This window comes from Carcharodon carcharias, chromosome 1 (assembly GCF_017639515.1).
Source record: "Carcharodon carcharias isolate sCarCar2 chromosome 1, sCarCar2.pri, whole genome shotgun sequence".
NCBI lineage: Eukaryota > Metazoa > Chordata > Chondrichthyes > Lamniformes > Lamnidae > Carcharodon > Carcharodon carcharias.
In genome coordinates this window covers 44888224-44915022 of record NC_054467.1, presented here as the reverse complement: position 1 = coordinate 44915022, position 26799 = coordinate 44888224, and the positions used below count along the sequence as shown (strand labels likewise).

At 44.4% G+C, this 26799-nt stretch overlaps 1 protein-coding gene across 1 annotated transcript; it reads left to right on the top strand.

Annotated features, from left to right (window-relative positions):
• On the top strand, positions 1 to 26714 carry LOC121271117 (deleted in malignant brain tumors 1 protein-like). The gene is made up of 11 exons (XM_041176907.1): positions 1 to 28; positions 4455 to 4673; positions 5282 to 5596; positions 6109 to 6423; positions 10853 to 11167; positions 11680 to 11994; positions 16421 to 16639; positions 17248 to 17562; positions 21587 to 21898; positions 22214 to 22528; positions 26443 to 26714. Exons 1-11 carry the CDS (start codon positions 1 to 3, stop codon positions 26712 to 26714), a joined length of 2940 nt encoding a protein of 979 aa, XP_041032841.1.
• Positions 26715 to 26799: the final 85 nt, after the last annotated feature.

Genomic DNA, 26799 nt, shown 5'->3' with positions numbered 1-26799 from the left:
ATGGAGGACATTGGAGTGACCTGTTCAGGTGAGTGAAGTGACTTGCCCGAAAAGATTTTTTAACATGCTCCTCATGTGTGTTCATTTGCAAGATTGCTGGTGAGATTGGAACTCATTTTTTGGGTTACTCGCTCAGGCATCTGGATTACATGTCAAATAACCTATATTGGCCTTGGAGGGAGTGCAACACAGTTCAGCAGAATGATGCTAGGGATAAAAAGTGTTCAATTACATGTACAGTTTACAGAGACGAGGCTTGGAATACATTGAATGCAGAATGCCATAGAGTGCACTCACTGAAGTGTTTGGGATGCTTAAAGGATTTGAGAACCACAGAACCATAGAAAAGGTGTGCTGCAGAAAGAGGCTATTCGCCATTCAGCCTTTGATGTCTGCACCAGCCAAAAATGAGAAAAAAGAAACTAGCTGCTCATTTTAATCCCACTTTCCAGAACCTGGTCCGTTGCCTTGCAGGTTACCGTGCTTCAGATGCAGATCCAAGTACCTTTTAAATGAGTTGAGCATTTCAGCCTCAACTACCAATTTAGGCAGTGAATTCCAGATGCCCACCACCCTCTGGGTGAAAAAGTTTTTCCTCATGTCCCCTCTAATCCTTCTACCAATTACCTTAAATCTATGCCCTCTGGTAATTGACCTCTCAGCTAGGGGAAACAAGCGTTTCCTGTCTACCCTATCTAGGCCCCTCATAATTTTGTATACCTCAATTAGGTCACCCCTCAGCCTCCTCTGTCTAAAGGAAAACAACCCTAGCCTATCCAATCTCCCCTTATAGCTGCATGCTTCAAGCCCTGGCAACATTCTTGTAAATCTCCTCTGCACTCTCTCCAGAACAATTATGCCCTTCCTGCAATATGGTGACCAGAACTGTACACAAAATTCCAGTTGTGGCTGAACCAGCGTTTTATACATTTCCATCATTACATCCCTGCTTTTGTGTTCAATAGCTCGCCCAATAAAGGAAAGCATTCCATATGCTTTCCTGACCACCTTGTCCACCTGTCCTGCCATCTTCTGGGCACTGTGGACTTCCCGTTTATTGAGTATTCCCTTGCTTTGCCCACCCCCCCCAACACCCCTCCGCCTCCCCCCCACCAAATGCATTACCTCACACTTTTCCAGATTGAATTCCACTTGCCACTTCTCCACCCACTCAACCAAACCATTGATATTGTTCTGGAGTAGACAGCTATCCTCTTCACTATCAACTATACAGCCAATTTTTGTGTCATCTGCAAATTTCCCAATCATTCCTCCCACATTTAAGTCCAAATCATTAATATATGCAACAACAGCAAAGCCCCAACACTGAACCCTGTGGAACACCACTGGAAACCATTTTCCATTTACAAAACTCTTTGTTTCCTGTCACTGAGCCCTGTCAATAACACAAAATGCTTCCTATGGAAAGGGGATGGGGACATCTGGTTGAAAGATGTGAGATGTAATGGGAGAGAATTTTCCTTCGATCAGTGCTCTGCCAACCCACAGGTGGGAAATACATGCACACACATGGAGGACATTGGAGTGACCTGTTCAGGTGAGTGAAGTGATTTGCCGGACAAAGATTTTTTAATATGCTCCTTGTGTGTTCATTTACAAGATTGCTGGTGTGATTGGAACTCATTTTTTGGGTTACTCACTCAAGCCCCTCCAATACTTCCTCTCTCATTATGTTTATTGTATCTAATATTTCACCAGCCTCCTCTTTTAACAAGAATGTCTGCATCATCCCTTTCCTTAATGAAGACAGAGACAAAGTACTCATTGGGAACCCTGCCCACATCTTCTGCATCAACCCACAAGTTACCATGTGCATCTCTGATAGGCCCTACCTTTTCCTTATTCTCCTGCTCTTAATGTATTGGTAAAACATCTTAGGATTTTCTTTGATTTTACCTCCCAATATTTTATCGTATCTTCTATTTGCTTTCCTAATTTCCATTTTTACTTTAGGCCTGTACTTTCTATACCCATTTTGTGACTGTCGCAAGCTTTCTTTTTCTGCTTTATCTTGGCCTGTATGCTTCTGGATAACTAGGAGGCTATAGGTTTGGCAGTGCACCCTTTTTCTTTGTGCCTGTAGATTCTTGCCTTTGAATGCCTCCTACTGATTTGACACAGTTTTTCCTTCTAATAGCTGTATCCAGTTCACTCTCAGCAGCTCACCTCCCAGCTTTGTAAAACTTGTCTTTCCCCAATTTAGAACTTTTACTCCTGATCTATTTTTGTCCTTTCCCATAATGATGCTAAATCTAACTATATTATGGTCACTATCTCCAAAATGGTCCCCCAGTGCTACTTCATCTACTAGCCCAGTTTCATTTCCTGAGACTAAATCCAGAATTGCACCCTCTCTCATTGGGCTTGTTAAGTGTTGGCTAAAAAAAGTTCTCGTGAATGCAGTTCAAGAACTTTGCATCCCCTGTGCCCTTCACACGCTTCATATCCCAATTGATATTAGGGTAGTTGAAGTCCCCAACAATCGCTGCCCTATTGTTTTATCACTCAGAAACCTGTCTACATATTTGCTCTTCTAACACCCTTCCACTATTTGGGGGTCTGTAGACATGTGTAGCAGTGTGGCTGTCTCTTTTTTATTTTTGAGGTCAACCCATATGGCCTCACTTGATGCATTGGATTTGTTTAGTATATCATCCCTCCTCACAGCTGTAATTGATTCTTCAGCCAATAATGCTACACCCCAACCTTTTTATCCTCCTCCCTATCCTGCCTAAAAGCTCTATATCCAGGGATGTTGAGCTGCCAGTTTTACCCCTCCTTAAGCCAAGTTTCCATTATAACGAAGATACCATGCTGCCATGTGTCCATCTGTGCCCTCAACTCATTGGCTAAATTTACTATGGTCCTTGCACTTACATATATACCTTTTAACACTACCAAATTCCTGTGCTGTACACTTTTTAACCTGTGCTGTAGGTGGAGATAAAACAATGGATGGAAATAAATTTAAAAATAATGGAAAATGGTAAAAGAAAAATATATTTAAAAATTTATAAATTATTGGAGAAAGGGGGATTGTGTAGTGGGTGGGGATGGAGGAGAGAGTTCATGATCTGAAGTTGTTGAACTGAATGTTAAGTCCGGAAGGCTGTAAAGTGCTTAGTCGGAAGATGAGGTGCTGTTCCTCCGGTTTGTATTGAGCTTCACTGAAACGTTGCAGCAAGCCAAGGACGGACACAAGGGCGTGAGAGCAGGGTGGTGTGTTGGAATGGCAAGCGACAGGGACGTCGGGGTCATGCTTGCGGACAGACCGAAGATGTTCCGCAAAGCGGTCACCCAGACTGCGTTTGATCTCTCCAATGTAGAGACCACCCATTTCCATTATTTTAAAATTTATTTCCATCCATTGTTTTACCTCCACCTTTTAGCCCATTTTGATCCCTTTCCCCCCACCCCACCCCCACTAGGGCCATCTGTCACTTGCTAGTCTTGCTTTCTACCCTTAATGTCACCATTAGCGCATTCCTTAGCTAATATCACCACCGTCAACAACCCTTTGTCCTTTTGTCTATGACATCTTTTGGCAATCTCTAATTTGCCTCCACCTATCACTGGCCCTTTATCCAGCTCTACCTGTCCCATCCCCCTCAACCAGCTTATATATCACCTCATTTCAACATTTCCTTAGTTCTGATGAAGAGTTATACGGACTCGAAGCGTTAACTGTATTCCTCTCAGCAGATGCTGTCAGACCTGTTGAGTTTTTCCACCTTTTTTTGTTTTTGTTTCAGATTTCCAGCATCCGCAGTATTTTGCTTTTATCTCCCTGTGAGGGTATTTGTCCCAGTCTCTTTCAGGTGTAGACTGTCTGGATTGTACAGGTCCCATCTTCCCTAGAACTAGTCCCAATGCCTTAGAAATTTGATGCCCTCCCTCCTATACCAGCTTTCCAGCCACATGTTTAATTGCTCATTTCTCCTATTGCTACACTAGCTTGCACGTGGGACTGGGAGTAGTCCTGAGATTACTGGTTTAGAGGTCCTGCTTGTCAATCTCATTCCTAGCTCCCTAAAGTCTGCTTTCAGGACTTCACCCCTTTTCCTATATAGGCCATTGGTACCATCATGGACCACGACTTCTGGCTGATCATTCTCCCTGCCGAAGAGTGTCCTGCAACCGCTCCGTGACATCCTCGACCCTGGCACCAGGGAGGCAAATACCATCCTGGAGTCACGTCTACAGCCACAGAAACGCCTGTCTGATCGGTTTCGGATCAGCCGTCATCAAATTGAATGGTAGCACAGACTTGAGGGGCTGTATATCCTTGTCCTGTTCAGATGGTGTTATATCTTTTCTGTGCTAACCTGCATTGGGAAGAGACTTAATCTTGAGTTACAATATCTAGCTGAAGTCTCTTGTGAAACTGTCTGTAGTCCCTGACAAGTTTAACTATGTTCTGATATCTATTCAAGGTCCCTTGCCTGCACGGCTGGTGAACGGTAGCAACATGTGCTCTGGGAGAGTTGAGGTCTATCATAACTCAGTCTGGGGGACTGTCTGTGACAATGGCTGGGATCTCAGTGCAGCGAACGTGGTCTGCAGAGTGTTGAATTGTGGTACAGCCCTGTCAGCAGAAGGAGGAGCCTCCTATGGAGAGGGGACTGGTGTCATCTGGTCGTATAATGTGAGCTGTAACGGGACAGAGCTGACCCTTGACCAGTGCTCTGTCAACAAATGGGTGGGGACTAACTGCACACACAGCCAGGATGCTGGAATTACCTGCTCAGGTCAGTGCATGTATGTTGTCCCTTATGTGTGTGTTAGTTTGTAAGTAAGCTCACCTAGTCGAATTGAAGCTCTTGTTTTGCGAGCTTGATTTACCAGTCCAGACCTCTGGATAACTGTCCCAGAGTTCTGCATTATTAGTGCTGAGTTCTGGATTACCAGCTCATGGCTCTAGATTCCTAGCCCTGAGTTCTGCATTTCTAACCCTGGGTTTTGGATATCCTGCATCCACAGTATTATGCTCTTGATACATCTTTGTTGTGTAAGGATCATAAGGGTGATGGAACCAAGGCAGGTAGATGGAGCTAAGATACAGTTCAGTCATGATCTAATTGAACGGAAGTACAAATCTGAAGGCTGACAAGCCTCTCCCTGTTCCAAAGCTCTTATATGTTGTCTGCACCAGCTCATATTGCTAGGAGATAGACACATGGGCTACAATGTCCACTGCTGATTCCATTGAAAGTTCTGGTAATCGCAGATTAGTTTAACCATGTACCCATCTCTATTCCAGGTCCAATGCCCATACGGCTGGTGAATGGTACCAACATGTGCTCTGGGAGAGTTGAGGTCTATCATAACTCAGTCTGGGGCACTGTCTGTGACAATGGCTGGGATCTCAGTGCAGCGAACGTGGTCTGCAGAGTGTTGAATTGTGGTACAGCCCTTTCAGCAGAAGGAGGAGCCTCCTATGGAGAGGGGACTGATGTCATCTGGTCGTATAATGTGAGCTGTAATGGGACAGAGCTGACCCTTGACCAGTGCTCTGCCAACAAATGGGTGGGGACTAATTGCACACACAGCCAGGATGCTGGAATTACCTGCTCAGGTCAGTGCATGTATGTTGTCCCTTATGTGTGTGTTAGTTTGTAAGTAAGCTCACCTAGTCGAATTGAAGCTCTTGTTTTGCGAGCTTGATTTACCAGTCCAGACCTCTGGATAACTGTCCCAGAGTTCTGCATTATTAGTGCTGAGTTCTGGATTACCAGCTCATGGCTCTAGATTCCTAGCCCTGAGTTCTGCATTTCTAACCCTGGGTTTTGGATATCCTGCATCCACAGTATTATGCTCTTGATACATCTTTGTTGTGTAAGGATCATAAGGGTGATGGAACCAAGGCAGGTAGATGGAGCTAAGATACAGTTCAGTCATGATCTAATTGAATGGAATTACAAATCTGAGGGCTGACTAGCCTCTCCCTGTTCCAAAGCTCTTATATGTTGTCTGCACCAGCTCATATTGCTAGGAGACAGACACATGGGCTACAATGTCCACTGATGATTCCATTGAAAGTTCTGGTAATCCCAGACTAGTTTAACCATGTACCCATCTCTATTCCAGGTCCAATGCCCATACGGCTGGTGAATGGTACCAACATGTGCTCTGGGAGAGTTGAGGTGTATCGTAAATCCAGCTGGGGAACTGTCTGCAGCAAAGGCTGGGATATAAATGCAACGAGCGTGGTCTGCAGAGTGTTGAACTGTGGAACAGCCCTGTCAGTAACACAAAATACCTCCTATGGAGAGGGGACTGGGGACATCTGGTTGAAAGATGTGAGGTGTGATGGGAGAGAGTTTTCCCTTGATCAGTGCTCTGCCAACCCACAGGTGGGGGATACATGCAGACACATGGAGGACATTGGAGTGACCTGTTCAGGTGAGTGAAGTGACTTGCCCGAAAAGATTTTTTAACATGCTCCTCATGTGTGTTCATTTGCAAGATTGCTGGTGAGATTGGAACTCATTTTTTGGGTTACTCGCTCAGGCATCTGGATTACATGTCAAATAACCTATATTGGCCTTGGAGGGAGTGCAACACAGTTCAGCAGAATGATGCTATTGATAAAAAGTGTTCAATTACATGTACAGTTTACAGAGACAAGGCTTGGAATACATTGAATGCAGAATGTCATAGAGTGAACTCACTGAAGTGTTTGGGATGTTTAAAGGATTTGAGAACCACAGAACCATGGAAAAGGCGTGCTGCAGAAAGAGGCCATTCGCCATTCAGCCTTTGATGTCTGTACCAGCCAAAAATGAGAAAAAAGAAACTAGCTGCTCATTTTAATCCCACTTTCCAGAACCTGGTCCGTTGCCTTGCAGGTTACCTTGCTTCAGATGCAGATCCAATTACCTTTTAAATGAGTTGAGCATTTCGGCCTCAACTACCAATTTAGGCAGTGAATTCCAGATGCCCACCACCCTCTGGGTGAAAAAGTTTTTCCTCATGTCCCCTCTAATCCTTCTACCAATTACCTTAAATCTATGCCCTCTGGTAATTGACCTCTCAGCTAGGGGAAACAAGCGTTTCCTGTCTACCCTATCTAGGCCCCTCATAATTTTGTATACCTCAATTAGGTCACCCCTCAGCCTCCTCTGTCTAAAGGAAAACAACCCTAACCTATCCAATCTCCCCTTATAGCTGCATGCTTCAAGCCCTGGCAAATTCTTGTAAATCTCCTCTGCACTCTCTGCAGAACAATTATGCCCTTCCTGCAATATGGTGACCAGAACTGTACACAAAATTCCAGTTGTGGCTGAACCAGCGTTTTATACATTTCCATCATTACATCCCTGCTTTTGTGTTCAATAGCTCGCCCAATAAAGGAAAGCATTCCATATGCTTTCCTGACCATCTTGTCCACCTGTCCTGCCATCTTCTGGGCACTGTGGACTTCCCGTTAATTGAGTATTCCCTTGATTTGCCCCCCAGCCCCCCCCCCCGCCTCTCCGCCTCCCCCCCACCAAATGCATTACCTCACACTTTTCCAGATTGAATTCCACTTGCCACTTCTCCAAACACTCAACCAAACCATTGATATTGTTCTGGAGTAGACAGCTATCCTCTTCACTATCAACTATACAGCCAATTTTTGTGTCATCTGCAAATTTCCCAATCATTCCTCCCACATTTAAGTCCAAATCATTAATATATGCAACAACAGCAAAGCCCCAACACTGAACCCTTTGGAACACCTCTGGAAACCATTTTCCATTTACAAATCTCTTTGTTTCCTGTCACTGAGCCCTGTCAATAACACAAAATGCTTCCTATGGAGAGGGGATGGGGACATCTGGTTGAAAGATGTGAGATGTAATGGGAGAGAATTTTCCCTCGATCAGTGCTCTGCCAACCCACAGGCGGGAAATACATGCACACACATGGAGGACATTGGAGTGACTTGTTCAGGTGAGTGAAGTGATTTGCCGGACAAAGATTTTTTAATATGCTCCTCGTGTGTTCATTTACAAGATTGCTGGTGTGATTGGAACTCATTTTTTGGGTTACTCACTCAAGCCCCTCCAATACTTCCTCTCTCATTATGTTTATTGTATCTAATATTTCACCAGCCCCCTCTTTTAACGAGAATGTCTGCATCATCCCTTTCCTTAATGAAGACAGAGACAAAGTACTCATTGGGAACCCTGCCCACATCTTCTGCATCAACCCACAAGTTACCATGTGCATCTCTGATAGGCCCTACCTTTTCCTTATTCTCCTGCTCTTAATGTATTGGTAAAACATCTTAGGATTTTCTTTGATTTTACCTCCCAATATTTTATCGTATCTTCTATTTGCTTTCCTAATTTCCATTTTTACTTTAGGCCTGTACTTTCTATACCCATTTTGTGACTGTCGTAAGCTTTCTTTTTCTGCTTTATCTTGGCCTGTATGCTTCTGGATAACTAGGAGGCTATAGGTTTGGTAGTGCACCCTTTTTCTTTGTGCCTGTAGATTCTTGCCTTTGAATGCCTCCTACTGATTTGACACAGTTTTTCCTTCTAATAGCTGTATCCAGTTCACTCTCAGCAGCTCACCTCCCAGCTTTGTAAAACTTGTCTTTCCCCAATTTAGAACTTTTACTCCTGATCTATTTTTGTCCTTTCCCATAATGATGCTAAATCTAACTATATTATGGTCACTATCTCCAAAATGGTCCCCCAGTGCTACTTCATCTACTAGCCCAGTTTCATTTCCTGAGACTAAATCCAGAATTGCACCCTCTCTCATTGGGCTTGTTAAGTGTTGGCTAAAAATTGTTCTTGTGAATGCAGTTCAAGAACTCTGCATCCCCTGTGCCCTTCACCCGCTTCATATCCCAATTGATATTAGGGTAGTTGAAGTCCCCAACAATCACTTCCCTATTGTTTTATCACTCAGAAACCTGTCTACATAATTGCTCTTCTAACACCCTTCCACTATTTGGGGGTCTGTAGACATGTGTAGCAGTGTGGCTGTCTCTTTTTTATTTTTGAGGTCAACCCATATGGCCTCACTTGATGCATTGGATTTGTTTAGTATATCATCCCTCCTCACAGCTGTAATTGATTCTTCAGCCAATAATGCTACACACCAACCTTTTTATCCTGCTCCCTATCCTGCCTAAAAGCTCTATATCCAGGGATGTTGAGCTGCCAGTTTTACCCCTCCTTAAGCCAAGTTTCCATTATAACGAAGATACCATGCTGCCATGTGTCCATCTGTGCCCTCAACTCATTGGCTAAATTTACTATGGTCCTTGCACTTACATATATACCTTTTAACACTACCAAATTCCTGTGCTGTACACTTTTTAACCTGTGCTGTAGGTGGAGATAAAACAATGGATGGAAATAAATTTAAAAATAATGGAAAATGGTAAAAGAAAAATATATTTAAAAATTTATAAATTATTGGAGAAAGGGGGATTGTGTAGTGGGTGGGGATGGAGGAGAGAGGTCATGATCTGAAGTTGTTGAACTGAATGTTAAGTCCGGAAGGCTGTAAAGTGCTTAGTCGGAAGATGAGGTGCTGTTCCTCCGGTTGGTATTGAGCTTCACTGAAACGTTGCAGCAAGCCAAGGACGGACACAAAGGCGTGAGAGCAGGGTGGTGTGTTGGAATGGCAAGCGACAGGGATTTCTGGGTCATGCTTGCGGACAGACCGAAGATGTTCCGCAAAGCGGTCACCCAGACTGCGTTTGATCTCTCCAATGTAGAGACCACCCATTTCCATTATTTTAAAATTTATTTCCATCCATTGTTTTACCTCCACCTTTTAGCCCATTTCGATCCCTTTCCCCCCACCCCACCCCCACTAGGGCGATCTGTCACTTGCTCGTCCTGCTTTCTACCCTTAATGTCACCATTAGCACATTCCTTAGCTAATATCACCACCGTCAACAACCCTTTGTCCTTTTGTCTATGACATCTTTTGGCAATCTCTAATTTGCCTCCACCTATCACTGGCCCTTTATCCAGCTCTACCTTTCCCATCCCCCTCAACCAGCTTATATTTCACCTCATTTCAACATTTCCTTAGTTCTGATGAAGAGTTACACGGACTCGAAGCGTTAACTGTATTCGTCTCAGCAGATGCTGTCAGACCTGTTGAGTTTTTCCACCTTTTTTTGTTTTTGTTTCAGATTTCCAGCATCTGCAGTATTTTGCTTTTATCTCCCTGTGAGGGTATTAGTCCCAGTCTCTTTCAGGTGTAGACTGTCTGGATTGTACAGGTCTCATCTTCCCTAGAACTAGTCCCAATGCCTTAGAAATTTGATGCCCTCCCTCCTTTACCAGCTTTCCAGCCACATGTTTAATTGCTCAATTCTCCTATTGCTACACTAGCTTGCACGTGGGACTGGGAGAAGTCCAGAAATTACTGGTTTAGAGGTCCTGCTTGTCAATCTCATTCCTAGCTCCCTAAAGTCTGCTTTCAGGACTTCACCCCTTTTCCTATGTAGGCCATTGGTACCATCATGGACCACGACCTCTGGCTGATCACTCTCCCTGCCGAAGAATGTCCTGCAACCGCTCCGTGACATCCTCGACCCTGGCACCAGGGAGGCAAATACCATCCTGGAGTCACGTCTACAGCCACAGAAACGCCTGTCTGATCGGTTTCGGATCAGCCGTCATCAAATTGAATGGCAGCACAGACTTGAGGGGCTGTATATCCTTGTCCTGTTCAGATGGTGTTATATGTTTTCTGTGCTGACCTGCATTGGGAAGAGACTTAATCTTGAGTTACAATATCTAGCTGAAGTCTCTTGTGAAACTGTCTGTAGTCCCTGACAAGTTTAACTATGTTCTGATATCTATTCAAGGTCCCTTGCCTGCACGGCTGGTGAACGGTAGCAACATGTGCTCTGGGAGAGTTGAGGTCTATCATAACTCAGTCTGGGGGACTGTCTGTGACAATGGCTGGGATCTCAGTGCAGCGAACGTGGTCTGCAGAGTGTTGAATTGTGGTACAGCCCTGTCAGCAGAAGGAGGAGCCTCGTATGGAGAGGGGACTGGTGTCATCTGGTCGTATAATGTGAGCTGTAACGGGACAGAGCTGACCCTTGACCAGTGCTCTGCCAACAAATGGGTGGGGACTAACTGCACACACAGCCAGGATGCTGGAATTACCTGCTCAGGTCAGTGCATGTATGTTGTCCCTTATGTGTGTGTTAGTTTGTAAGTAAGCTCACCTAGTCGAATTGAAGCTCTTGTTTTGCGAGCTTGATTTACCAGTCCAGACCTCTGGATAACTGTCCCAGAGTTCTGCATTATTAGTGCTGAGTTCTGGATTACCAGCTCATGGTTCTAGATTCCTAGCCCTGAGTTCTGCATTTCTAACCCTGGGTTTTGGATATCCTTCATTCACAGTATTATGCTCTTGATACATCTTTGTTGTGTAAGGATGATAAGGGTGATGGAACCAAGTCAGGTAGATGGAGCTAAGATACAGTTCAGTCATGATCTAATTGAACGGAAGTACAAATCTGAAGGCTGACTAGCCTCTCCCTGTTCCAAAGCTCTTATGTGTTGTCTGCACCAGCTCATATTGCTAGGAGACAGACACATGGGCTACAATGTCCACTGATGATTCCATTGAAAGTTCTGGTAATCCCAGACTAGTTTAACCATGTACCCATCTCTATTCCAGGTCCAATGCCCATACGGCTGGTGAATGGTACCAACATGTGCTCTGGGAGAGTTGAGGTGTATCGTAAATCCAGCTGGGGAACTGTCTGCAGCAAAGGCTGGGATATAAATGCAACGAGCGTGGTCTGCAGAGTGTTGAACTGTGGAACTGCCCTGTCAGTAACACAAAATACCTCCTATGGAGAGGGGACTGGGGACATCTGGTTGAAAGATGTGAGGTGTGACGGGAGAGAGTTTTCCCTTGATCAGTGCTCTGCCAACCCACAGGTGGGGGATACATGCAGACACATGGAGGACGTTGGAGTGACCTGTTCAGGTGAGTGAAGTGACTTGCCCGAAAAGATTTTTTAACATGCTCCTCATGTGTGTTCATTTGCAAGATTGCTGGTGAGATTGGAACTCATTTTTTGGGTTACTCGCTCAGGCATCTGGATTACATGTCAAATAACCTATATTGGCCTTGGAGGGAGTGCAACACAGTTCAGCAGAATGATGCTAGGGATAAAAAGTGTTCAATTACATGTACAGTTTACAGAGACGAGGCTCGGAATACGCTGAATGCAGAATGTCATAGAGTGAACTCACTGAAGTGTTTGGGATGTTTAAAGGATTTGAGAACCACAGAACCATAGAAAAGTTGTGCTGCAGAAAGAAGCCATTCGCCATTCAGCCTTTGATGTCTGCACCAGCCAAAAATGAGAAGAAAGAAACTAGCTGCACATTTTAATCCCACTTTCCAGAACCTGGTCCGTTGCCTTGCAGGTTACCGTGCTTCAGATGCAGATCCAAGTACCTTTTAAATGAGTTGAGCATTTCAGCCTCAACTACCAATTTAGGCAGTGAGTTCCGGATGCCCACCACCCTCTGGGTGAAAAAGTTTTTCCTCATGTCCCCTCTAATCCTTCTACCAATTACCTTAAATCTATGCCCTCTGGTAATTGACCTCTCAGCTAGGGGAAACAAGCGTTTCCTGTCTACCCTATCTAGGCCCCTCATAATTTTGTATACCTCAATTAGGTCACCCCTCAGCCTCCTCTGTCTAAAGGAAAACAACCCTAGCCTATCCAATCTCCCCTTATAGCTGCATGCTTCAAGCCCTGGCAACATTCTTGTAAATCTCCTCTGCACTCTCTCCAGAACAATTATGCCCTTCCTGCAATATGGTGACCAGAACTGTACACAAAATTCCAGTTGTGGCTGAACCAGCGTTTTATACATTTCAATCATTACATCCCTGTTTTTGTGTTTAATAGCTCGCCCAATAAAGGAAAGCATTCCATATGCTTTCCTGACCACCTTGTCCACCTGTCCTGCCATCTTCTGGGCACTGTGGACTTCCCGTTTATTGAGTATTCCCTTGCTTTGCCCACCCCACCCAACACCCCTCCGCCTCCCCCCCACCAAATGCATTACTTCACACTTTTCCAGATTGAATTCCACTTGCCACTTCTCCACCCACTCAACCAAACCATTGATATTGTTCTGGAGTAGACAGCTATCCTCTTCACTATCAACTATACAGCCAATTTTTGTGTCATCTGCAAATTTCCCAATCATTCCTCCCACATTTAAGTCCAAATCATTAATATATGCAACAACAGCAAAGCCCCAACACTGAACCCTTTGGAACACCACTGGAAACCATTTTCCATTTACAAAACTCTTTGTTTCCTGTCACTGAGCCCTGTCAATAACACAAAATGCTTCCTATGGAGAGGGGATTGGGACATCTGGTTGAAAGATGTGAGATGTAATGGGAGAGAATTTTCCCTCGATCAGTGCTCTGCCAACCCACAGGTGGGAAATACATGCACACACATGGAGGACATTGGAGTGACTTGTTCAGGTGAGTGAAGTGATTTGCCGGACAAAGATTTTTTAATATGCTCCTCGTGTGTTCATTTACAAGATTGCTGGTGTGATTGGAACTCATTTTTTGGGTTACTCACTCAAGCCCCTCCAATACTTCCTCTCTCATTATGTTTATTGTATCTAATATTTCACCAGCCTCCTCTTTTAACGAGAATGTCTGCATCATCCCTTTCCTTAATGAAGACAGAGACAAAGTACTCATTGGGAACCCTGCCCACATCTTCTGCATCAACCCACAAGTTACCATGTGCATCTCTGATAGGCCCTACCTTTTCCTTATTCTCCTGCTCTTAACGTATTGGTAAAACATCTTAGGATTTTCTTTGATTTTACCTCCCAATATTTTATCGTATCTTCTATTTGCTTTCCTAATTTCCATTTTTACTTTAGGCCTGTACTTTCTATACCCATTTTGTGACTGTCGTAAGCTTTCTTTTTCTGCTTTATCTTGGCCTGTATGCTTCTGGATAACTAGGAGGCTATAGGTTTGGCAGTGCACCCTTTTTCTTTGTGCCTGTAGATTCTTGCCTTTGAATGCCTCCTACTGATTTGACACAGTTTTTCCTTCTAATAGCTGTATCCAGTTCACTCTCAGCAGCTCACCTCCCAGCTTTGTAAAACTTGTCTTTCCCCAATTTAGAACTTTTACTCCTGATCTATTTTTGTCCTTTCCCATAATGATGCTAAATCTAACTATATTATGGTCACTATCTCCAAAATGGTCCCCCAGTGCTACTTCATCTACTAGCCCAGTTTCATTTCCTGAGACTAAATCCAGAATTGCACCCTCTCTCATTGGGCTTGTTAAGTGTTGGCTAAAAAAAGTTCTCGTGAATGCAGTTCAAGAACTTTGCATCCCCTGTGCCCTTCACACGCTTCATATCCCAATTGATATTAGGGTAGTTGAAGTCCCCAACAATCGCTGCCCTATTGTTTTATCACTCAGAAACCTGTCTACATATTTGCTCTTCTAACACCCTTCCACTATTTGGGGGTCTGTAGACATGTGTAGCAGTGTGGCTGTCTCTTTTTTATTTTTGAGGTCAACCCATATGGCCTCACTTGATGCATTGGATTTGTTTAGTATATCATCCCTCCTCACAGCTGTAATTGATTCTTCAGCCAATAATGCTACACCCCAACCTTTTTATCCTCCTCCCTATCCTGCCTAAAAGCTCTATATCCAGGGATGTTGAGCTGCCAGTTTTACCCATCCTTAAGCCAAGTTTCCATTATAAGGAAGATACCATGCTGCCATGTGTCCATCTGTGCCCTCAACTCATTGGCTAAATTTACTATGGTCCTTGCACTTACATATATACCTTTTAACACTACCAAATTCCTGTGCTGTACACTTTTTAACCTGTGCTGTAGGTGGAGATAAAACAATGGATGGAAATAAATTTAAAAATAATGGAAAATGGTAAAAGAAAAATATATTTAAAAATTTATAAATTATTGGAGAAAGGGGGATTGTGTAGTGGGTGGGGATGGAGGAGAGAGTTCATGATCTGAAGTTGTTGTCATGAATGTTAAGTCCGGAAGGCTGTAAAGTGCTTAGTCGGAAGATGAGGTGCTGTTCCTCCGGTTTGTATTGAGCTTCACTGAAACGTTGCAGCAAGCCAAGGACGGACACAAGGGCGTGAGAGCAGGGTGGTGTGTTGGAATGGCAAGCGACAGGGACGTCGGGGTCATGCTTGCGGACAGACCGAAGATGTTCCGCAAAGCGGTCACCCAGACTGCATTTGATCTCTCCAATGTAGAGACCACCCATTTCCATTATTTTAAAATTTATTTCCATCCATTGTTTTACCTCCACCTTTTAGCCCATTTCGATCCCTTTCCCCCCACCCCACCCCCACTAGGGCCATCTGTCACTTGCTCGTCCTGCTTTCTACCCTTAATGTCACCATTAGCACATTCCTTAGCTAATATCACCACCGTCAACAACCCATTGTCCTTTTGTCTATGACATCTTTTGGCAATCTCTAATTTGCCTCCACCTATCACTGGCCCTTTATCCAGCTCTACCTTTCCCATCCCCCTCAACCAGCTTATATTTCACCTCATTTCAACATTTCCTTAGTTCTGATGAAGAGTTATACGGACTCGAAGCGTTAACTGTATTCCTCTCAGCAGATGCTGTCAGACCTGTTGAGTTTTTCCACCTTTTTTTGTTTTTGTTTCAGATTTCCAGCATCCGCAGTATTTTGTTTTTATCTCCCTGTGAGGGTATTTGTCCCAGTCTCTTTCAGGTGTAGACTGTCTGGATTGTACAGGTCCCATCTTCCCTAGAACTAGTCCCAATGCCTTAGAAATTTGATGCCCTCCCTCCTATACCAGCTTTCCAGCCACATGTTTAATTGCTCAATTCTCCTATTGCTACACTAGCTTGCACGTGGGACTGGGAGTAGTCCAGAAATTACTGGTTTAGAGGTCCTGCTTGTCAATCTCATTCCTAGCTCCCTAAAGTCTGCTTTCAGGACTTCACCCCTTTTCCTATATAGGCCATTGGTACCATTATGGACCACGACCTCTGGCTGATCACTCTCCCTGCTGAAGAATGTCCTGCAACCGCTCCGTGACATCCTCGACCCTGGCACCAGGGAGGCAAATACCATCCTGGAGTCACATCTACAGCCACAGAAACGCCTGTCTGATCGGTTTCGGATCAGCCGTCATCAAATTGAATGGCAGCACAGACTTGAGGGGCTGTATATCCTTGTCCTGTTCAGATGGTGTTATATGTTTTCTGTGCTGACCTGCATTGGGAAGAGACTTAATCTTGAGTTACAATATCTAGCTGAAGTCTCTTGTGAAACTGTCTGTAGTCCCTGACAAGTTTAACTATGTTCTGATATCTATTCAAGGTCCCTTGCCTGCACGGCTGGTGAACGGTAGCAACATGTGCTCTGGGAGAGTTGAGGTCTATCATAACTCAGTCTGGGGGACTGTCTGTGACAATGGCTGGGATCTCAGTGCAGCGAACGTGGTCTGCAGAGTGTTGAATTGTGGTACAGCCCTGTCAGCAGAAGGAGGAGCCTCGTATGGAGAGGGGACTGGTGTCATCTGGTCGTATAATGTGAGCTGTAACGGGACAGAGCTGACCCTTGACCAGTGCTCTGCCAACAAATGGGTGGGGACTAACTGCACACACAGCCAGGATGCTGGAATTACCTGCTCAGGTCAGTGCATGTATGTTGTCCCTTATGTGTGTGTTAGTTTGTAAGTAAGCTCACCTAGTCGAATTGAAGCTCTTGTTTTGCGAGCTTGATTTACCGGTCCAGACCTCTGGATAACTGTCCCAGAGTTCTGCATTATTAGTGCTGAGTTCTGGATTACCAGCTCATGGCTCTAGATTCCTAGCCCTGAGTTCTGCATTTCTAACCCTGGGTTTTGGATATCCTGCATCCACAGTATTATGCTCTTGATACATCTTTGTTGTGTAAGGATGATAAGGGTGATGGAACCAAGGCAGGTAGATGGAGCTAAGATACAGTTCAGTCATGATCTAATTGAACGGAAGTACAAATCTGAAGGCTGACTAGCCTCTCCCTGTTCCAAAGCTCTTATATGTTGTCTGCACCAGCTCATATTGCTAGGAGACAGACACATGGGCTACAATGTCCACTGCTGATTCCATTGAAAGTTCTGGTAATCCCAGATTAGTTTAACCATGTACCCATCTCTATTCCAGGTCCAATGCCCATACGGCTGGTGAATGGTACCAACATGTGCTCTGGGAGAGTTGAGGTGTATCGTAAATCCAGCTGGGGAACTGTCTGCAGCAAAGGCTGGGATATAAATGCAACGAGCGTGGTCTGCAGAGTGTTGAACTGTGGAACAGCCCTGTCAGTAACACAAAATACCTCCTATGGAGAGGGGACTGGGGACATCTGGTTGAAAGATGTGAGGTGTGACGGGAGAGAGTTTTCCCTTGATCAGTGCTCTGCCAACCCACAGGTGGGGGATACATGCAGACACATGGAGGACATTGGAGTGACCTGTTCAGGTGAGTGAAATGACTTGCCCGAAAAGATTTTTTAACATGCTCCTCATGTGTGTTCATTTGCAAGATTGCTGGTGAGATTGGAACTCATTTTTTGGGTTACTCGCTCAGGCATCTGGATTACATGTCAAATAACCTATATTGGCCTTGGAGGGAGTGCAACACAGTTCAGCAGAATGATGCTATTGATAAAAAGTGTTCAATTACATGTACAGTTTACAGAGACAAGGCTCGGAATACATTGAATGCAGAATGTCATAGAGTGAACTCACTGAGGTGTTTGGGATGTTTAAAGGATTTGAGATCCACAGAACCATAGAAAAGATGTGGTGCAGAAAGAGGCCATTCGCCATTTATCTCATCATGTCTGCACCAGCCAAAAATGAGAAAAAAGAAACTAGCCGCTCATTTTAATCCTATTTTCCAGAACCTGGTCCGTTGCCTTGCAGGTTATCGTGCTTCAGATGCTGATCCCAGAATCACAGATTCACAATTTGCAGAAGAGGCCCTTTGGCCCATCGAATCTACACTGACATGTGAGAAACACCTGACCTACCTACCTAATCCCATTTACCAACACTTGGCCCTTTGCCTTGAATGTTATGACATGCCAAGTGCTCATCCAAGTACTTTTTAAAGGATGTGAGGCAACCCGCCTCCACCACCCTCCCAGGCAGTGCATTCTAGACCATCAACACCCTCTGCATAAATAAGTTTTTTTTCACATCCCCCCTAAACCTCCTGCCCCTCACCTTGAACTTATGTCCCCTTGTGACTGACCCTTCAACTAATGGGAACAGCTGTTCCTATCCATCCTGTCCATGCCCCTCATAATCTTGTGCACCTCGATCAGGTCGCCCTCAGCCTTCTCTGCTCCAATGAAAACAACCCTAGCCTATCCAACCTCTCGTCATAACTTAAATGTTTAATCTCAGGCAACATCCTGGTGAATCTCCTCTGCACCCCCTCCGATAATGTGGTGACCAGAACTGCACACAGTACTCCAGTATGGCCTCACAAAGGCTCCATACAACTCCAACATGACCTCCCTACTTTTGTAATCTATGCCTCGATTGATAAAGGCAAGTGTCCCATATGCCTTTTTCACCACCCCACTAACATGCCCCTCCGCCTTCAGAGATCATTGAATCCACATGCCAAGTTCCTTTGTCCTTCAGAACTTCTTAGTGTCATACCGCTCATTGAATATTTCCTTGTCAAATTACTCCTTCGAAAGTCTATCACCTCACACTTTTCAGGGTTAAATTCCATCTGCCACTTATCTGCCTAATTGACTGTCCCAAGTACCTTGTAAATGAGTTGAGCATTTCAGCCTCAACTCCCAGCTTAGGCAGTGATTTCCAGATGCCCACCACCCTCTGGATGAAAACATTTTTCCTCATGTCCCCTGTAATCCTTCTACCACTCACCTTGATTCTATGCCCTCTGGTAATTGACCCCTCAGCTGGGGGAAAAAAGCCTTTCCTGTCTACCCTATCTAGGCCCCTCATAATTTGGTAGACCTCAATTAGGTCAAGCCTTAGCCTCCTCTGTCCAAATGAAAACAACCGTAGCCTCTCCAATCTCCCCTTATAGCTGCAACCTTCAAGCACTGACAACAATCTTGTAAATCTCCTCTGCACTCTCTCCAGAGCAATTATGCCCTTCTTGCAATATGGTAACAAGAACTGTACCCAAAATTCCAGTTGTTGCTGAACCAGCATTTTATACATTTCCATCATTACATCCCTGCTTTTGTGTTTAATAGCTCGCCCAATAAAGGAAAGCATTCCATATGCTTTCCTGACCACCATGTCCACCTGTCCTGCCACCTTCAGGGCACTGTGGACTTCCCGTTTATTGAGTATTCCCTTGCTTTGTTTGCCCCCCCTCCAACCCCCAACAAATGCATTACCTCACACTTTTCCAGATTGAATTGCATTTGCCACTTCTCCACCCTTTCACCCAAACCATTGATATTGTTCTGGAGTCGACAGCTATCCTCTTCACTATCAACTATACAGCCAATTTTTGTGTCCTCTGCAAATTTCCCAATCATACCTCCCACATTTAAGTCAAATCATTAATATATGCAACAAACAGCAAGGGCCCCAAACTGAGCTCTCTGGAACACCACTGGAAACCGTTTTCCATTTATAAAAACATCCATTGAGTATTATTCTTTGTTCCCTGTCACTGAGCCAAGTTTGTACTGTAGGTTAAAAGATTTGATACGGTGGATACAGCTCAATTTTCCCTTCAGCACCAAGAAACAGAACTTGGCATTGATTCCGGGTTCCCAATCTCCCTCAAGAAGCAGAGGTCGCTCATTGGGATTTTCATGGAGGTGCCCACTTAATTGCCACGGATGGTGGCAGGTGAACTATTGAAGCTGGCGGAGCACTCAGAGACCTTCCAGCTGTAGAGGAGCAGCAGGCTACAATTAATGCTAAGTAATAGGGAAGGAGCTACATGGAGCACCCTCTTGCCAACCTTCTGGAAACTTTAAATAAGTGAAAGGTCCGGCAGCCATCCACAACGCTGTGGGGGAGGGGAGAGCCTCTACAGGGCTGCATGGGGGCCTCCTCCAGGCACCTAAACCTTTCACTGGCAGTATGGGAAATGGAGGCCAACTGGAAAATTCCAGTCAGCCTCCTTTAATTGGGATTACCAAGATTTTTAATGAGCCTAATTAGCTACACGCCATGTGGGGGCAAGCAGCCCAGCCAGTGCTGAAGGCAGCTCCTTTAAACCGGTTGGCATCCAGAATGTCATCAGGAAAGCTGGCACCAGCATTTTCAGGCACAATCCACCTCTGTTCCTGCCCCTAGCCTGAAATTCTTGCTTAGTGAAATTATTTCTTTTGGTGGGAAGAATCGAGAACATATGGGTATAACCTTAGAATTAGAGCCTGTTCGTTGAGGGCTGAAGACTGGAAGCACTTCCTCATACATAGGATAGTGGAAATCTGGAACTTTGTACCCCTAAAAGTTGATGATGCTGACGGTCAGTTGGAAATTTGAAAACTGAGACTGATAGATTGTTGTGGTTAAGGGTATTCACGGTTACAGAATGTTGGTGTTAATTGCAAGAGGGATGGAGTGTTGAAGTAGAGAAGCTTTACTGTAGCTGCACAGGACCATGATGAGACCACATCTGCAGTACTGGAGCAATGTCAGAACATTGGGTGATGTCGGGATTAAGTTGGGCTCCTGTCGGGATAATTGGGTTGGTGACTGGGTGTTGGTTGACAGATTTGGTCCCCTTATTTGATAAAATATATAATTGTGTTCAAAGCAATACAGAGAAGGTTTTCCCATCTCATTCCTGGGATGAAGGCCTTATCTTATGATGAAAGGTTGACCAGGTTGGGTCTATACCCATTGGAGTTTAGAAGAATGGGAGGCTATCCCACTGAAAAATATTAGATCTTGAGGGGATTTCACAGGGTAAATACCGCTAGATGTTTCTACTTGTGGGACAGACTAGAACCAGAAGACACAGTTTAACACTACGAGGTCTACCATTTAAGACGGAAATGAGGAGGAGCTTTTTGCTCTCAAAGGGTCATTAATATGTGGAATTCTCTTCCACAGAAAGCAGTGGAGGCTGTGCCATTGAATTTATTCAATGCAGAGTTAGACAAATTTTTGATAGACAAGGGAATCAAGGGTTACGGGGGCAGATGGCAAAGTTGAGTTAAGACCATAACTAGATCAAACATGATCTTTTTGAGTGCTGGTGCAGGCTCGAAGGGCCGATTGGCTTACTCTTGCTCCTAAGTCCTATGTGTCTAACTATGGTGCGTAGATGGACGTAAGGCACAGATCAGCCATGATCTAATGGAATGGCAGCACAGACTTGAGGGGTTGAATGTTCTCCTCCTGTTCCTACATCCTTAAATGTTCTCTGTGTTAATGCACATTGGGAGGAGACTGAATCCTGAGCGAAAATGTCCAGCTGAAGGATCTTGTGAAAATCCATGTAATCCTAGATCAGTTTAAGCAAGTTCTCATCTCTATTACAGGTCCAGTGCCTATACGCCTGGTGAACGGTAGCAACGTGTGCTCTGGGAGAGTTGAGGTCAATCGTAACTCTGTCTGGGGAACCATTTGCGATGAAGGCTGGGATGTAAAAGCCGCGAACGTGGTCTGCAGAGTGTTGAACTGTGGCACAGCCCTGTCAGTAGAAAGAGCCTCCTATGGAGAGGGGACTGGGGTCATCTGGTTGTATAATGTGAGCTGTAACGGGACAGAGCCTACCCTCGATCAGTGCTCTCCCAACCCATGGGTGGGGACTAACTGCATACACAGCCAGGATGCTGGAGTTACCTGTTCAGGTGAGTGGAATTCCTTGGAGCAATGTCAGAACATTGGGTGATGTCGGGATTAAGTTGGGCTCCTGTCGGGATAATTGGGTTGGTGACTGGGTGTTGGTTGACATCTAGGTGTATGTTGGTGTGGGGTTGGTGTTGGAGCCTCGGTTGATGTTGGGTAATCTGGCATTCCCACAGTGATATTGGGGGTTGATGTATATCACTAATTTGATGGAGGAGGACTCACGTGTCTGTCAAAGCCAGACTGATATCTGCGTCCATTCTGTATTCCCTGCCATTCTGTAAACTAATTTAAGAGTGTTTCCGCCTTTGTTCCAGGTCCGATGTCAGTGCGCCTGGTGAATGGTAACAACATGTGTTCTGGGAAAGTTGAGGTCTATCGTAATTCCGTCTGGGGAGCTGTCTGTGCCAATGACTGGGATGCAAATGCAGCGAGCGTGGTCTGCAGAATGTTGAACTGTGGGACGGCCCTGTCAGCAAAAAGAGATGCCTACTTTGGAGGGGGGACTGGGGACGTCTGGTTGGATAATGTGAAGTGTAAGGGGACAGAACCTGCCCTTGATCAGTGCTCTGCCAACCCACAGGCAGGGCCTAACTGCGCATGCAGCAAGTATGCCGGAGTGTTCTGCTCAGGTAAGTGGAGTGCCCTGCTCAGCTTTTTCAAAAGTCAGCTAATTCCCTATGGATGTGTGGATTGTGGTACAGGGATTGCTGCTCACTCGCCATACCCTTTAATAGCCCAACCAATCTAATCCCACTTTCCAGCTAAATTCTCACAAATTTACCTTTTTTTATTCTTTCATGGGACATGGGAGTCACTGGCTAGGCCAGCATACTTATTGCCCATCCCTAATTGCCCTTGAGAAGGTGGTGGTGAGCTGCCTTCTTGAACTGCTGCAGTCCATATGGCATAGGTACACCCACAGTGCTGTTAGGGAGGGAGTTCCATTCCCATCCAGTTTACCTCTTTCCTCCTTCCACTTTCCTCCTCCCACTTTCCTCCTCACTCCCTGCACCCTTTAATATCCCACTCAGTCTAATCCCACTCTCTTGCATACTCCCCATCCCTTTAATATCACACTCCTGCTCAATCCACACGCCATTTAATATCCCACCTAATCTAGTTCCACTATTCCACTTGCTCCACACACCCTTTAAATTCCCACCAAGTCTAATTTCACTCTCGCGCTCAGTCCCCATGTCCTTTAATATCCCATTCTGTCCTCTGCTCTATCCCCACAACCTGACTGCAATTTTACTGGGCTACTGAGTGTGTGGTTGGTGGAGGGGTATGTGTAAAATGCAATAGGGATGCTGTTGTCTGGAAATCTTGCATTGTAATGCCGAAGTTTACATGCAGCCGGAGCCATGGAGGGTGGCCTTCTCAGTAGGATGCAGTGGGACTTCATTTTAGATAGTTAAACCGTCAATTAACTGGAATTATTGGTACTTTTACAATTTTATCAACAGCAGATGGGAACCATGGGTCTTCAGAGCCCCGCCTAGTAAAAAGAGGCATTATGGAGACAAGAGTTCAGTGCTGCCTCTGTCAGCCAGCCACACTGAGAGCTAATGTAAGGTGGAAGGGAGGGTTGTGAATAGAGGGCATTGCCAGATGACGGTAGAAGGGGTTCAAAGGTGGCAATACTTTATGGAGAGGTCATGTAAAGGTGGCAGCACTAACAGAAGGGGTGTGCAATGCTGGCAACACTACAGAAGGAGGATGTAAAGGTGGCAGCACTCATGGGGAGGTTTGCTGCATGAGTAACAGAGGGGGCTGTGGCACTTGCCCACAAGGCACAAGCCAGGGAAAGGGATTCAGGAATGTAGACTGTGAAGAACATGCAGAACTGGGAAAAAGCCCACCTGCCATGGCCCTGATTCATCCAATCTTTGTGCCTTTCCTGTCCCAAGGGGGAGAAGCAACACAGAAGGCGGGAGGTCCAGCACCGACAGGTGTGCATCAGGAATGACAGGAGCAGCAAGAGGGTGCTTTGGGTTTTGAAAATGCAGTCTTACTAAGTGTACTACCTAGCTTGCCATAGCCATGCAAATCTGTCATGAGGCAAGCTGACTGTCGGCTGCCATTTCTACCCAGTTCAATAAAGCCTCTCACTGAGATAGACACTGAAGAAGACTGCTGTCCTAACACATGAAACATGGTGTCAGAAAACGGAGATAAAACAGATTTTTGAATCCTGTAAATGATCCAGAGAAGATATTGAGAACCCAGGAACCACAGAAAGGTCTAAATCTGCAAAAACAAAACAGCTGAAAAGGACAAAGGGAAATAGACAAAGGCTGCAAGTAAGTACTGAGTGAGTAAATATGGCTGCAGTAAACTTTCCAATCCCATCTCCAGTAACATTGGATGGTGTTACGTGGCAAAACCGCCAGTTTTTCCATTCACAATGGCAAAACTATGAAATTGTAACCGACTTAATTAACAAGCCTGAATTGATAAGAGTAGCCATACTCCTAACACTGCTGGGGAAGGACTGCTACAAAGTGTATACCATTCTAAATCTAACAGTTGAACAAAGGAAAAAGACAACAGAGATTTTGAATGCTTTAATGCACATCTTAAACCTGAGTGAATGTTACATATGAACATTAGGTATTCAACACCAGAGTTCAGAGTGAAAACAAGACTATTGAACGGTGCATGATGGTAGTGATGCAGCTGGCAGAATGATGTGAATTCGGACAGCTAAAAAAATGATCTGATTAAAGGTAGATTAGTCTTGGGCGTGAGAGACTCTTGGTGAGAGCAAATCTATGGAAAGATGAGGAACTAATGCTAAAGGAAGCAATAGGCATGTGTCAAAATGTGGAAGTTGTGAAATGTCAGCTAGAGCTTAAGAATGGCAGAGCAGACCAGGAGATACATTATCCTGAGAGGCAGTCCAGAAGTGATCGCAGACAAAGGGCAAGATGCAAATACTGCAGAGGACAGCATACAAAGGAAAAGAAGGATTGCCTAGCATAGGGAAAGCAGTGTTTTAACTGCAAGAAGCAGAATCATTTCACACACAAGTGCTTGACCAGAAAAAAACAAAACAAGCCCATATAGATGGCCACTGGAAAGATATCAACAGGCGGATCTGATGAAGAACTCTACACAATACAACAGGTTGGTTCAGTGAAGTCGATAGGCAACAAATGCTTTGTGATGAAAGTGTAATTTTCATAATATTTTTCTGGTTTATTGTGAAGTAGGTTTATGGGGTTAAGTATAGTTCGGTCTTTCTGTGTGAATTAATTACATTTGGAGTGCAAGCTCTAAGTCATCAAAAGAAACTAAGTGCTTGACATGCTAATGAGTAAACATTGATGCTGGCTTTGTATAGAAAGTGTGAAGGGAATTTGCATTTTTAGATAAATGAAGGGATTTGGATTTCAAAGGGATCTTAGTCAGTTTACAACTAGCCAGAGAAGGAGGGCTAAGGAGCATGTATATTTTTACCAAAGGTTAGACAATATTGGCAACATGAATGTTTTTATATTATGAGGAAGATGCAGGTTCAAAGACATATGGGACAATAAAATTTACATATTAAAATGAGACACATATATAAAGGAGATTGAAAGGCTGTGTCAGAAGGCCATGTTAGATCTAATGCATGAAATAGCCTTAATGAAGCCTCCAGACAGTTGTACATAAGTCTGCTATATAGCAACACTGAAGTTGGGGAAAACCCATTTGGAATAAATACCATTGTCAAGTGGGTATTATGTTAACTTGCTGGTTCTGTTTTAAATCTAAAGTTTTGGATTTTGGACCATTGCCTGAAGTGGGGATCAGGTTAATTAAGTATTTTAGGAGTTAATATCGTAATAAGTAATTGTAGCCTTATATATGTGCTTGAAATCTTTTATTTTGTTAATAAATATTTTAATTTATAAAATCTCTAAAGGTCTTGGTGGATTTATTACTTCTGAATTCAGTACATACATCTTCTCATAGTAAATGAAAATTGCAAAATCATTGTGATAGCACGACCACATTTCCTTTGTGGATTTGGTCTGCCTGGCACACAGCATCTGTCACATCATAACAGGTTTGTAACTGGAACCATGATGGCCACAGAGGACAATTAGAAAACGAACAAGAAGTGTCGGATAGACAGAGATGCATCATGCAACATAATGACCTTCACAGATCTGTGTGAAGTGGCTCAACATGGCGATCTGAAAATAAAGCCCTTAAAAGTAAGATTAAGGCAATATGATGGCATGATACTCATACAGAGAGGACAAATTAGTCTGAAAGCCTAATGCCATGGCAAGAAGGAAGATCTAGAGTTCCAGATCATAGATGGGACACAATGGCCACTAATTTCAGCTGAAGTAATTCTAAAGCTTGGACTGGTAATCCTGAATGTGCCAACAGCGATTCACAACGTGTCACAGCACACAAAACAATTGATGACAGAACAAATCCTAGAGGATTACAAAGATGTATTTGTAGGGTTGGGGTGTCTACCAGAAGAGCATCATCTAGAAATAGATGAGAGTGTAAGACTAATTTAGCATCTGCCCAAGAGGAGCTCCAGCTGCTCTCAAGTCAAGCCTAAAAGACAAGATAGAAGAGCTGAAAAAGAAGGGAGTTATCAAAAAAATGACAACTCCTACATACTGGATTAGCAATATGGTAGCAGTGAAACAACCTGGAAAGCTGCGAGTGTGCTTAGACCTGAAGGATCTAACTGAAGCGCTGAGGAGATCTTACTATCCCATGCCAACCATCATAGGAATTTTGCCACAACTTGCCAAGGCAAAGATATTTACTACCCTAGATGCAAAGGATGATTACTAGCAAGTGAAGCTGGATGAATGCAGTAGCTTTCTAATGACATTCTAGACGCCATTGGGACATACAGATGGTTGTACATGCAGTTTGG